The sequence below is a fragment of the Sciurus vulgaris genome (genome assembly GCF_902686455.1).
Source record: "Sciurus vulgaris genome assembly, chromosome: 19".
Lineage (NCBI taxonomy): Eukaryota > Metazoa > Chordata > Mammalia > Rodentia > Sciuridae > Sciurus > Sciurus vulgaris.
The window spans coordinates 13,749,047-13,762,644 of NC_136480.1; the positions used below are offsets into that span (position 1 = coordinate 13,749,047).

At 53.5% G+C, this 13,598-nt stretch overlaps 1 protein-coding gene across 4 annotated transcripts in view; it reads right to left on the reverse strand.

Moving 5' to 3' along the window:
* The window catches only part of ITPR1 (inositol 1,4,5-trisphosphate receptor type 1), a 314,683-nt gene that overhangs the window by 12,735 nt on the left and 288,350 nt on the right, over positions 1–13,598 (reverse strand). For all 4 annotated transcript variants that reach the window (XM_079122175.1, XM_079122176.1, XM_079122174.1 and 1 more), the window contains one exon: positions 12,179–12,339. In XM_079122175.1, coding sequence (XP_078978301.1) covers positions 12,179–12,339 — 161 coding nt within the window. The remainder of the gene's footprint in view (positions 1–12,178; positions 12,340–13,598) is intronic.

Sequence of the window (13,598 nt, forward strand, 5' to 3'; positions counted from 1 at the left end):
CCTGAAACTGGCTGGCCGAAATCCTCTGTGGGAAAGGCCTGGGCCTGAGGAAGTCCACCGGTGTGACTGGAGCCGGGATGAGAGAGCAGACAGGGCAGGCAGCCCCGACAGTGGCACACATCGCGGAGGGCAGGAAGAGATCCGGTCACCCTGACTGACCACAGGTGGCTGCCACTGCAGCCAGGACGCACCGTAGCTGACTGAGCACGGAGCTGCAGGGGAATCAGCCTCTTCTGGCTGCATCTGCGTAGCGAACCGCAGATTTCCAGAGTCCACATGAAGGACATCTTCAAAAGACTCTAGAAGATCCGTGCACAAGTCTGCCGACAGCTGAAAGCTTAGGGAAGAGTATCTCCTCCTCATTTTAACGACAAGGGACCAGACGGTGACAGACTAAAATGAGAATTGTTCTGTGGCAGGTTCCCACCTGCTTTCACCGTGTATGTGGTTCCCTGACCCAGGAAGGCTTCAGAAAGGTGTTTAAACAAACTGGTGCAAAATGCACAGACTTCCTCCACTTGAGCTGTTCAGGGAACATACACAATTTCTGGGCCCAGCCCAGGCCTGAGAGCATGAGGAAGTACAGCTCGGACAGGCACGGTCCCTGCCCTGAATACACCGGGGTCTAAGATCTGCTGCCAGTCTCAGGAGCGACTGAGTGCCTACAGGTGTGCTGAGGGCAGAGGGGGCCCTGGCACCAGGACTGGCCGCTCCCCTCAATGCTGAAGCAGAGGCACTCAGATCCTGTGCTTTTTAATTTTTTTACTTGATTTGTGCTTTTGTCCATAGGATACCTATGATCCTGGGGCACGAAGGCACTGCCCAAGAACACATAAAAGCACATGCAGAGAGAACACATCTTTCAGAGCGTCCATTTTTTTAGTTGATGGCAAATGATTGAACATACTTTTATATTCCACTCAAAAAAAAAAAAAAAAAAATGCCAGGAAGTAGAACATGCAACTGAATCCAGTTTAAAATCCACACCCTCACAGAGAGGCTGTGCTTGCTGCAGGCCACCGTGGGCCAGGTACTGGGGACAAACCTCTCCCCTCCATTTCCCAGCGCACCTGCAGTGCAAAGGTAGGAAAGGGGTGTCCTGGTGTGGTTGTTCACCAGCTGCAGGCGCCTCTCCACTGCTTCCTTCGCTGTCTCCTCATGAAGAGGGGGTGGGAGGGACCGCTCCAGTATCCCAGCCCACACCAAACAAACCCAACTGCGGGGAATTCGCACGCTGGGCTGCACACATAGAAGCGAGTACATCCCTAGACTGCAGATCCTGGATGCTGCCAGTATTTTAATTAAACAAATATTCTGGACCATTGAGCCAAATTTCAAATTACCAAACAGTAGCCAGTAGTTAAATTAATTAGCAATTCTAGCCAAACTGTTCTCTCCCTTTCCAGCTGGTTTTGTATCCTGCTCAGGAGAATTTCCAGTGTGGTCTGAGGCTCCTCACCGATCTGATCCACCTGAGCACAGAGGGTCTAAATCTCACAATGAAAACGTTCAGACTCTCCCAGTGTCTCGCACAAGAGCCCAGAGAACCTCTGAATCCAGCGCCTTTCTACTCAGCCAGACTTTCAATGTGCTGAGCTTCTGGGCTCCATCTCTCCAGCCGGCACGTTGCAGAACCCCACATCTCACTGTCCTGGCTCCTACTGCATTTTCGGAAAGCCCTGTTCAACTAACACTCTGCTTACACAGGAATTCGCCTTGGGGCGAGTGGGTGTGGCTGGAGGGCTGGGAGAGGGTCTGTGTGTGGCAGATGCCACTCTGGTCTCCAAGGTCGCGGCTTCCCTCCCTCTCCTTGCTGCTGGCACCTCACAGGCCAGTGAGGCAGCCCTGTCTGCAGGTCCTCCTGGTCCAACCAGGGAAGTTCCTGTCACTGCTTCTTCTGTCAGAGCAGACTGACTGACTGAAGCCACAGCCGGAAGGAGGCTGACCACAGCGCTGGGTTCTGGTTAGTTCTTTTCTAGGTAAAGTTGGAAAAGTCCCTGCACAGGCACACCCTGAAGTTTTGGATGTGGGGGCGGCGCTGACCAGCCTCTTGAAATGTCCTTGACTGGAAGGGGGAGGGTGTTGGAGAGGAGGGAGGAGGCTGGACTGTGTGAGGCAAACATTTTGTTTGCCATTCTGAGAAGCAGGTTTTTTTTTGTTTCCTTCGCAGTTTCAACTGAAGAGGCCATTCTAAGAAAGACTCCTGAGAATCCATCACCTCCACAACAAATTCCACCAGGTAGAGCACCTGCTACCAGCTGGACAAGGGGCCATTAGTTGTTGTGCACTTTGTTCTTTGATAGCCAGATGAGAGAACGAGGTTTTTAGGTGGTGGGGCGGAGGAGCTTGATGGGTTTTTTAAAAGGGTCATGGGAAGAAGGTGGTTTCTAGGAAAAGGGAGCAGTTGTTCCTTTACTCCTGAGAAGCCCCTCTGGGGAGATTCTAGAGGAAAGACTGTCTTTTCAACTGAGGTGACAGCTGCATTTCTATGGAAATAGGCTCGGTCTTCCCGTGTATACACACCCTCGAGGATCCCTGGAGAGGGGAGAGATGGGGGCTGAAGACGGTGATGAACTTAGCAAAAGCAGGAATACAGGACACTTGGTACATTTTGAGCCCCTGTGGCGAGTTAGGGTTATTATTTCCATTGAAGAAAAAAAAAAAAAAAAAAAAAACTACTGGTTGGAGCTCATTTTTCTAAGATCACAGCGAAAGAAAAAACAGAAAGAGCCACAATCTGCCACTCTCAGTAACAAACTAGGGGTGATCGCTATGCTTGGTGAAAAAAATTTATCCATGAAAAAACAGATCCCAACTCTGAGCACAGCAGGATGGTGGGTGCCAGAGGAGGCGAAGCGTGGCAAGGGCTGAACAGGAGCACAGAGGACTCGTCTGTGTGGTGCTCTGATGGAGAATGCGCGTCCTTGCACATCTGTCTACACCTGTACAAAGGACAGCGCCAGGAGTGAGGCCTAATGGAAGCCAAGGATTTACGGGGCGTGTCATCCCAGAGACCCCTGGGCTGGGCGGGGGGCTGCAGGCTGGAAGTCAGCCTCAGCGGCTCAGCCAGACCCTGTCTCAAAATAAAACGGCTGGGGTACAGCTCGGTGGTCGAACGCGCCGGGTTCAGTCCTCAGTACCAGACTGAGTCCGAGGGGCGGTTCCCCCACTTGTGTACGGGACGGCGAAGGGGTCAGCGCGTTCAGCTCACCGTTTCTTTTTTCTTTTTGAAAGAGATCACTAGCTACTGCAGTGGGATCAAATGGCTGTGTCCCATAACCTGGAAAGCAATGTGCAAAAGCATCCACCAATAATGTCCCCTCCCAGGGTCACAAAGCCAGAGGCGAGGCAGCACTGTAAGCCAGGTGCTAGCTCGGCCTCAGCGCGCCTCTTCTTGTGCAGTTTCTTTCTCTGGGTTTCAGAGACACCGATTTCTACTTTACCCACTAAGCCCCAGGAAGGTTGTGCAGGGTGCTCGCAAGTTGAGGCGTCCGTTCGGTTCTGTTTTGAGCTCTGAGTGACATTATCAAAACAGGCCACATTACATAATCTTCAGCTGGACTGTAATGACCAATCACCCTTCCAGGCTCAGTTAATAGCTGTTCTTGGATGATAGAGAATAACAAAGATGGGCTCCTGCCAGCAGGGAGAGCCGCTCCCACTTCTGACGAAATCCCCAGAAGAGCCAGCTGCAAAATCATTCTTTGAAGTCATTCTGGGGCCACAGGTGCACTGTTCCCTGGGCATCTGTGGGGACTGTGAGAAAGCAGGGCTTGCCACCTTGAGTGGCACAGCTGGGTCCTGGGTACCTGGGGCTGTCCTATGAGGAACCCAGAAGTGGCAGAGGACAGAAGGGTGGAAGGCAGGGCCGGCCAGTTGGAGATGCCTAAAAACAACCTGGCTGACTCGCCCTCCTCCCCAGTCAGCGTCCCAGCTGGCCCAGGAGATTGTGCTTATGCAACTTCCTGGCCTTCTCAATTAACTAAGAAAGTTACCAGAACATTCTCGGTGGTTATATATGGGGATTTTAGCAATTTTCATTGGTTTTCCTCTATGCTTTTCTGGTTTCCATTAGTTTCTAATTTTGCTGTTATCAATTTGATAAAAATATTGTCTTTAAGCCTACCCAGACAGCTTTCCGAAGTTCTTCACTATTATTTCAGGGGAGAGCACTTAGGTTTATCTTCGAACGTGCACAAAGATAAGCAGCCACGAGCCTCGCTAATGAGCTATTTGACAGGCCACAGGGCTCCAGCTGAGCCTTTCATCTGATGGGTTCACAGACGGACAGCTCAGGACTGAAACGGCTTACTCAAGGTCAGACCTCCTGGACACACTGAGAAGGAAGTGCTCACAAGGTGTGCTCTTGGTCACCGTCCACAAGACTTCCTGAGGAATCAAAGCAGCTGGCCGCTGCCCGAGAGTGGTTTGGAGAGTGGGGCCACGCAGTACCCTCTCCTGAGGGTGACAGATCGTCTGCCAGGGACCACGTCTCCAAATTCTGCATCTTCTCCAAATCCCCCATTTCCTAACCTGCCCTGTGCATTCTGACCCCAAATATTTACTATATCACCCAAGTCTACCCTCCTTCTGGATACCTTGCTCCCGTTACAGACCGCGAGACCCTCTTTTCTATTTCAGGAATTCCCAACTGGATTTTGAAAGTTGCATCATGGAATTCAGAGCTACAACTGGGACTACGGCCTCTCTGGTTCGGCTTCCTCACCGGACAAATGGAAACACGAAGGCGCTGAAGACAGAAAGGTGAAGGCACAAGTCTCGTGCACCTGCACAGCCTCGGAATGCACATGACTGAGGTCTGTCTTCACGCTCACATCCCCTGGGGCGTGTCGGAGGCCTCGTGTCAAAGAGAACTTGGGAAAGACAGTCAAATCCACAACATTTTCCCAGGGGAGGTATTTTTACAGCTGCATCCCTCTCAGTAGCAGATGACCCTGTGGTCTAGCTCTGTCAAAGTCAGTGTGTAGGACAAACAGGACATGCAGGAATCCAAGGGGCAAGTCGGGCAACCCTGAGTTTGCAGTAGAGGAAGTTTCAAAGTATGGAGGTTAAAAAAAATGCAATTGTAGAGTTTATCAAGCCTGCCAAGTTGAGGAAAGTGTGTGTGCATGCAAACATCTATATACGTATGCAGGCGTGTCCGGACACATTCCCACTTATATCCTTGGGCAAATTAATCAGTGGGGAGAAACCGATTCCTCTCCACTGACGGATCTAGCCCTTGCTGTGCACAGCCCCAGACTCTGTCCAGTCTCCTGCACTAGACTGTGCGCTCTGCTCCTCTCACCGTCACCGGCCACCGTGCACACCTCTCCACACACGTTAGTACGTCAGTGCCTGGGAGCTGGGCTCAGATGGTAAGTGCTCCAGGATGAAAAGAGAGGTGCTCATGGAGGCTGGAGGGCGAGGGCGACTGCATCCCCTCTGGACTAGAGAGGGATGGACGTGTTACGAGGCTGGGTGGGGACAGTTAAGCTCAGCAACTGCTCTGTGCAGCTGCCACCAACAGGAACCCCAGCTCAAGTGCAGAGGGTGGGGCGAGAGCCTGGCTGGTGGGAAGCAGGTCCCAGGATGCTGACAGGCTCTTTCCAGCCTCCGCAGAGCTGGTGCCAAGTCCCGCTCCACTTCTCTCTCCTGCGAAGGTCCTGAGCCGCCGTGGTGTCGGCTGACTTGAGGCCTTCTGGGAATCACATTCACAGAGCAGCACAGGCTGTATCCCACCATGGCTCAGGGCTCTGGGAGCCCAGGTGACACCTCAGCTGAGGCTCGGGGCCTCCCTGTGAGTAAGGACGCTGTTGACAGAGCCAGCCAGAACTCATCAAGACACTCACGTCCTCCTGGCATCTCACCGGGATTCTAGAGTAAAAGCCCAAACCCCTTACTGTAATTCGCAAGAAGCAAAGGTGTCGGCGTCACGTTACCAACTGCCAGGACCTGCCTCCCCGACAAAGCAGAGAGGAGGTGCAACTGGGGCGCAGGAAGGTTGGGAGAGCGAGGCGCGCGCCCTGCTGGGCTCGCCCTGCCCTCCCCTGCACCCTGCACCCCTCGGGATGGCCGTGCCAAGCTTCATGTTCCCTTCCTTACAGTGGCCACCACTGTCACGGACCCTTCCTCTCCGCCGTCCAGGGCCTCGCTCCCATCTGATTACCATCCAGGAACTCAGTCTCTTTTCCCTCCAGTGGGTCACCTAGACTACCCCTGGCAGCGAGGCCATGTCCCCACCTTGCAGAGTGCCAGCCTGCAGATTTTTACAGCACTAGGCTCCCTCTAGGGTCAAGAAAAGGGCACGACTTTGGCCAGTTCTGCTTTCAAACAGAAGGGAGTGACGTGTAGGCGTTCAGTTCCCACTTTGCTCTTTTGCCCTTGTCAAAAGCTGCCTCCTCTGAGCTTGCTTCTCGGGTCTTATCAAACGGACAAACGCAGCACCAGGGCCAGCTGCCCAATGCATCCTCATAGATGTTCAGTGGCACTTAATTCGCTAAAAGAACTTAGTTGCTTGGAAAATTGTCCCAGAAGATGTTTTCAGGCAGACTCTCATGTTGCTCTCCTCGTGCCAACTGCACCAGGCTTTTAGGAAAGTTCTTTTCCAGGAATGCTGGCTCCTTCCTGCCGTGCCCAAGCACCCAACGACCCGAGAAAGGATGGAGTGGGGAACCGTCTGCCACGGTGAGAAAGAGTCAGCACCGGGATTAAAGGATGATGGGCCAGACGCGCTGTTTAATGACTAGGGAGTTGCGCTCACGGGGATGAGTCACCTGGGCGTGGAGCTCGGCTGGCTGTGGTTCTGGTGAGTCGTCCTTCCCTGGGACTCAGACACCACACTGCCCTCCAGCTCTGGCCACCAGAGGACACATATTCCCTGTCTCGAGTTTAAGTGAGGGCAGTGGAGCTGACCATAATTGAACAAGTCAAAATTCCCGTATGTTCTAGATCCATCTGTGGCAAGAGCCCCACGCTCCCCTTTCCCTACTCCCGCACTCAATAGCTCGATGGTCCCTGAGGAGCTGTGCAGGGGAGCAGATCTGAGAATGAAACCTGTCCAACCAGAAGCGCCTGTCTCGTCCTGCTGTTGATGGGCCAGCCAGCCAGCATCCCCAGGAGATCCTCTTTCCCACCCTCCTCCCTATCCCCGCCGGGCCTTTTCTGCCACTTGCAGACACTTCAGCCCTGAGAGTGGGGAGCCTGGGAGTTAGAACAGTCCGGGTCAGAAAAACAGGCAGCCAGGCAACCAATGCCGCACGCTGTCGACACCAAGGTGCTGTGAGCAGGCACAGGGGTGATCCCATCCTAGGTACATGGGGATACGTGCGTCTGCACAGCCCAGGACCGAGTTCTGACTCAGCAGCTGTGCTCCAGCTGTGTGACCCTGGAGAAACTGCTCGGTCAATCTTCCTGAACCTGAGATTCCGCTCTGTAAAATGGCCACAGTGCTACCTACTACGTCAAGGGGAGGATTAAACAAGATCTCACATTATCTATTTTGTAAATGGTGATTAAAGATGACCTGTTACTGGCTGGGAACATAGTGCAGTGGTAGAGTACTTGCCAAGTATGCACTAGGCGCTTGATCCCCAGCACTGCAAAACACAAAAGCAAAGCCCTGTCATCTGTCATTATCCAGCCAGCCCTAGCGGTGGCAAAGCAGAGCCCGCTCTGCCAGCAGCCGCAGGGGTCCCAGCCACTCGCGGTGAGGCAGCTTCTCCCCAGTTGTCTTATTGCTCTCATTCCTGGTGAATGAACACGCTCTCCTGGACAGCAGTAGCCAGAGCAGCCCAAGATACCAGCAGAGGACAATACTCTGTCACTTTATCTCTAAATGCAGTCTCTCAAAATCATAGCTGAAAGAATAAGACGTGTAACCGAGGGAGAAATCCAGGATACAGAAGTGAAATCGACGGAAGCCTCCTTTTCCACTCATTGTTTGCTCTACTTTTGCCACTTTCTTTAATTCAGGCTCCAGCATTTGACTTAGTAGAAAAAGGTGCTGTTCCCTCTTTGCTGTGAATCATGTTCCATCTCTTCCCTATAAAACACCCATTTGTGCAGAATTTCAACACTCTTGGGCAAAATACTCATAATGCATTTCCCATTCAATAGCACGGCCTTCCAAACGACCATCTACGGACTGACCAACACGAATCCTGTTTCGCTGGCACAACAGGGGCTAAAATGATAGGAAAAAAGGGTGTGTGGCAGGGAAAGTGTATTGACTGAAATAAGCCACAAGCCAAACTCTGCAACAGCATCAAAAGCCACCCTCCCCTGTGGAAAGGGAACTTGGCTGCCTCCTCTTGTGCTGCACTGCAGGGTCATGTGAGGTCACCCCAGAGGCGCTCTCCTCCTGACTGGTGCTGTGAGGAACAGCAGAGGAGCATGAGCTTGCCCGGCCTTGGAGTCACAGCAGCACCGGCCGCCAAGCGCTGGAGCCAAGGGACCGGTCTACCAGTGAACCAGGTGTGACCTCACAACACACCCTAGAACTCGGAGACCACTTCTCCAATCAGGTGCAGCCCTGATTCCCAGCAGGGAAAGCACAGGGAGACCACCAGCCACGGGGACAGAATCCACGGGTATCCTTATTGGGGTCAAAGGGGAAAGTGACACCATGTCCTGCCTCACAGCTCAAGGACAGTTAGAAGAAGACACAGGGATTTTCATGGGAGCAGGTTCTGAGAGACGGATGTCCACTCTGATCTCTCTGAGCAACAATCGTGCCAGCGGCCAAGGTGTCTCACATAGTCCTGGAACTACAGGAAAAGAAATTTCCGGTACCCAGGACCTCTTCTGTCACCCGCGGCCCTCTGCTTCCTGGATGCCGCACTCTGAGCTTGTTCATTAGCTGTTGTCCTGTCCCCTCCCTCCATGAGTGACCACCGCCTGCCAGGTTCCACCGGTTCCTCTCATTGCCACCCTCCACAGATGTGTGAGGAGAGATCAACCTGGACTTGCAGCCAGGAAGCTTAGTCAGCACTGTCCCCTGACTAGGGAGGGCGATCCATGGGACCCAGCCGGCCCGTCTGCTTCTACACACTCAGACAGCGAGCAAAGGAGGAAGTGCACCTTGGGGCCTGGGTCCAGGCCGGGAGGCCCGACGCTCAGCACAAAGCATCCTCTTCACCCCTTCGTTCAACTCTCTGCTCCTGCAGCCAGCTGGTTCCTGGAACCCATCTCAACGCAGCGCCCTCGGCAGATTCTACCAGCTGGACGAAACCTATCTGCCGATCCTGATGTTGCCATCTGCAGGGTTCTGTTCTCAGGGCACTGGGGAGCCCCCAGCGTGACTGCCCAGGCCTTTGCACTGGGTGCTGCTGCTGGCCTCTGGCACTGTCATTTTGCAGGAGGCTCTGGAGGAACTGAACTTTCCTGCTTTTCACCATTAGGTAAGGGGTGGCTTTCCTGAGGGCCACATACCCCAAAAGAACCTGTCTCAATGATTTCTTTTGGAACGTGAGGTCAGCAGAAGGTCGGCAACCACGTCCCCCAACCCCAGCCTACTTCTCTTTCCTCTGCTGACAGTGTTGGTAGCTGCCCTTTCTCCCTTCTCCTGGCAGCCTCGGGGGTTGGCTTCAAGAACAGATCACCTGATTTTTTCCTCCCAGGACCAGTGCAGAGCAGGCACACTTCCTCAGAAAGTGGCTCCTCGGGGTGTGACTGAGTCAGGTCCACCAGGAAGCATGTAGCCTGCTGCACTGCAGCTCTGAGGGGCCTGGGGCTCCAACCCCGCAAACAGTTCAGCTGAGCACCCCCAGCTCCTACCTGATTTGTCTAATGCCCTTTGGGGTTCACGTGGCGTTGAGATCAGACACCACTGAAATCAGGGCTGCCCCAAGAGGCACTTCCTGTCAGCTGGTGGTTCCAAGACCGACTGCACCATCGCTCAGTGCACTAAACACCTTTGACGTTCACTGTTAAGAACGCTTTGATGCCGCAGATTCTGAGGCTTCCTGACAAGACGTCTTACACAATCAAAGAACGGTGCGCGCAGGGCAGCACTCCCGAGACCTGGAGCCTCAGCATCCTGTGCAGAGGGCCCTGATGGCAGTGGCAGGCAGGGCCACTTTGGCTCTTGATCCTCATCAGGTGACTGCTCACAAGATTCATTGAGTCTGCACCAGTGAGGCAGAAGACCACAAGGGCACGAGCTTCCTGTGACCGTAAAGTAAGGTGATTAACAGAAGACATCAGCACTGGCCCTGGAGAGTTTACTTTTTTTTGGTACCAGGGACTGAACCTGGGGAGCTCTACCACCGAGCCACACCCCCAGCCCATTTTACTTTGAGACAGGGTCTTACTAAATTGTTTAGGGCCTCACTAACTTGCTGAGACTGGCCTTGAGCTCGTGATCCTCCTCCCTCAGCCGCCTGAGCTGCTGGGATTACAGGTGTGTGTCGCCACACCCGGCTCTGGAGAGATTTTTACACAGGGCACGTTCAGACACTGGAGAGAGAAGGCGACAGAGCCAGGAGAGAAAAGGGACGTGTGACGAGGGTGAGGAGAGTGGGTCCTTTTCTACACAGGTGCACAGGCTGGTGTTGGCACACGGGCTGAGGACGCGGTTCCATTTGCCAGTGTCACCAAGTGGAGGAGGAGAAAGCACCTGAGGACATCTCTGAGAAAGTCGCCTGTGGGCGCAGCACGGGCTCCCCTCTGTACTCCCAGCGTCCCGACACTCCCTCCCAGCTGCTTCCCACAACACGGTCATGGAGGGTCCTTTCTGAAACCTGGCTCAGCACCTTCAGGGCAGTTAAGACTCATATCACTTACCCACTGCCTGGCTGTCATCTGCAAAAGGAGACACGCCATTATCCTCGTTCTTGGGCCTCTCTTTCTCCCCCTTCCTCCTCTCTGCTCGTTCTTTCCCCCTTCCCTTCAGTCTCTAGTCTCTCACCACCTCTCTTTTCAGTCATCTTTGCTGTGAACCCTCGTCCATTTCTCCTTGATCCCAAAGTCCTCTGCTCCTCACTGCCCACTTAAGGTAATCTGAACAACCGGATGTGACGTGGGAAGCAGAAGAACCACGCACATGAAGTAGCTGGATGCAGGTGCAGGATGAGGGATGCTTCTCTTCAGCTTCTAGGCTGGGTGGTCATCTCCTAAACCCGTGCCCGTCTTGCCTCTTCTGTGGGCACTGGAGCCCTCTGGGAGGTGGGTGGAAATGGCAAGGTCCTGGCACTGACTGCTGAGTCACCATGGGGATTTTAATCAGATCTCAGGTGACTCCTGTGTGCACTCAAGCCTCTGAAGCAAGGAACTGGACCCCGAGGACCTCAAAGTGCAGGCAACACAAGACCCTCGCACTCTGGGGCACCCCCACATAGCTCTCCAGAACCTGAGGGCTTGGGAAAATACTGTCACGTGACTGCTGTCCTGCTGGCAGTAAGACAGAAACACCAGCGATGCTTGCAACGCAGCTGCGTGGAGCATCTTTATAAGACGAGCTTTAAAGTGCATGGTACACGAGAAGCTCAGCTCCGGGGAGCTTCCTGCTATCGCGCAGAGCGCTCCAGTCCTTGGGAATGGGAAGGAGGGCAGTGGGGCCAGTGGGAGTCAGCGCATGGCTCTGCTGCCTCACTTCGCCACACGCCCCTGCACATTTTAATGACTTTGGAAAGCACAGGTCTGAAAGGACAGCTGGCCGGGGACCCCCACAGTGCGCATCTGGTGCCCCCACAAAGCCCTGCGGAGAAGAGCTCTCAAACCCTGCAGCAGCCGCCCTCTTGCTGGGATGCAGCGGTCCACGTCCCATCAGCAAGAAGGCTGAGCTGGGACTCTGACCCCTCCACCCTGGAATCCCTGCCCAGAGAAGAGCAGCGTGTCCCCCAGAAGGCTGAGCCCACACTAGCCACCCATGCCCAACTACACCGAGTGGGTGTTTGCTTTAAGGACAGAGGTGCACTAACAGCTGGAGAGGTGGGCCTGACCCAGGCTACCACCCCGGCCCCACTCAGGTGGTCCTGTGCTGGTGTCTCAGCCTCGGCGTCTCCTTGGATGCAGGCTGAGAGCCACCCTCCACGAGAGCATTCACAGAACGCTCAGCTGCCTGGGTGAGAAGGGCTCAGTCCGCAGCAGCTGTGAGCCTTCCGCTGTGTCGCTCGCCCTCGGGCTGCACGCCCAGGCCAGTGGGCCCAAGCCCGCCCTGCCTCCACACGCCACTCACCTTGATCATCTCTGCCACGTAGCTCTCGGGCCCAGTGTACTCGGTGGAGTCCTTCACCTTGACCAGGACGATGAAGCACAGGTAGTGCCACATGTTGTGCTCTTCCTTGATGTGCTCCTCAAAGGTGACTGTCTTGTTGTCAAACTTGTCCCTCTCCAGGCCTGGAAGAGATGCAGGAAACCCGCTGAGCGGCCTTGAGAAATCCGTGGTCTCGCACCACCCTTTATAAAGAGGTGGACTCTGCTGACCTGGTAACTGCGTCGCTTCAGGGCGGGAGAACCCAGGCGCTGAGTCTGACCCGCTGGGTTTGAACCCCACCTCTGATGCTTACTCTCTTCAGTGGGACCTGTTGCTTTGTCAGCAGAGGGGAGACTACCCTCAGGGTTCCAGAGGTGTCCCAGTTGAATGGGCACATGGGTGAGGTGCTCCTGCCTGGGCAGGCAACCAGGTAAAGACTGAGACAACACGTTACAAGATTGTGGAGGCCAGGCACAGTGGCACACGCCTGCAATCCCAGTGAGTCAGGAGGCTGAGGATTGCAAGTTCAAGACCAGCCTTAGCAACTTAGCGAGCCCCTGTCTCAGAAATAAGAAGTAAAAGGACGGGGAAGTGGCTCAGTGGTAGAGCACTGAGAGGTTCAGTCCCCAGTACCAAAACAAACAAACCCCAAGCCCCTAATATGTAGAAGGAATAAGGAAACCATCCTTCAGCCACCATTACAATAATAGATTCAGACAGGAATCAGCCATGATGCTAAAACTAGCGGTTGAGAGTTTCCTAGAGGATATTTACAAGTGTCAAAGTATCTCCCCGTAAAGATGAGCTTCAGAGTGGGGAGAACCCAGCAGTTACCACATTAACCAAGTGATCAAAGTGAACACCACCAGTTATGAGATGAATCCGTGTCATGTGTCCCCCGCATGACACACTGACAAGAACACATCTTTGATATTCCTGTAAAAAATGTGTAACTTTGACTCCACCATCAGGAAACACTAGAGAGACCCAACTCAAGGGGCAAAATAAACTATATTCTTCAAAAAATGCCAGGGAAGGCACAAGGAAACATGGCGACACATGCGACCCAGGACCTGGGATTGGCAGGGGCCCTACTGGAAAGAAGGGTGAAATCTGAAGAGGGTCTACCGGTTAGACAATAGTTTTAAGTCTGTCTTGATTTCCCTGTTTTGGTCATTATATTGTAGATATGAGAATGTTCTAGTCGTTAGGAAATATATAACTGAGACATTTGGGAATAAGAGGACGTGACAGCCACAGACACTCACATGGTTCAGAAGAAGAGCAAACAAGGAACAATAAGATCTGGAGAGTCTGGGTGAAGAGTATTTAGAAATTCTTTGTACCAGTCTTATGACTTTTCCATAACAAATTATGTCAAAAAGAAGAGCTTTAAAAAGGT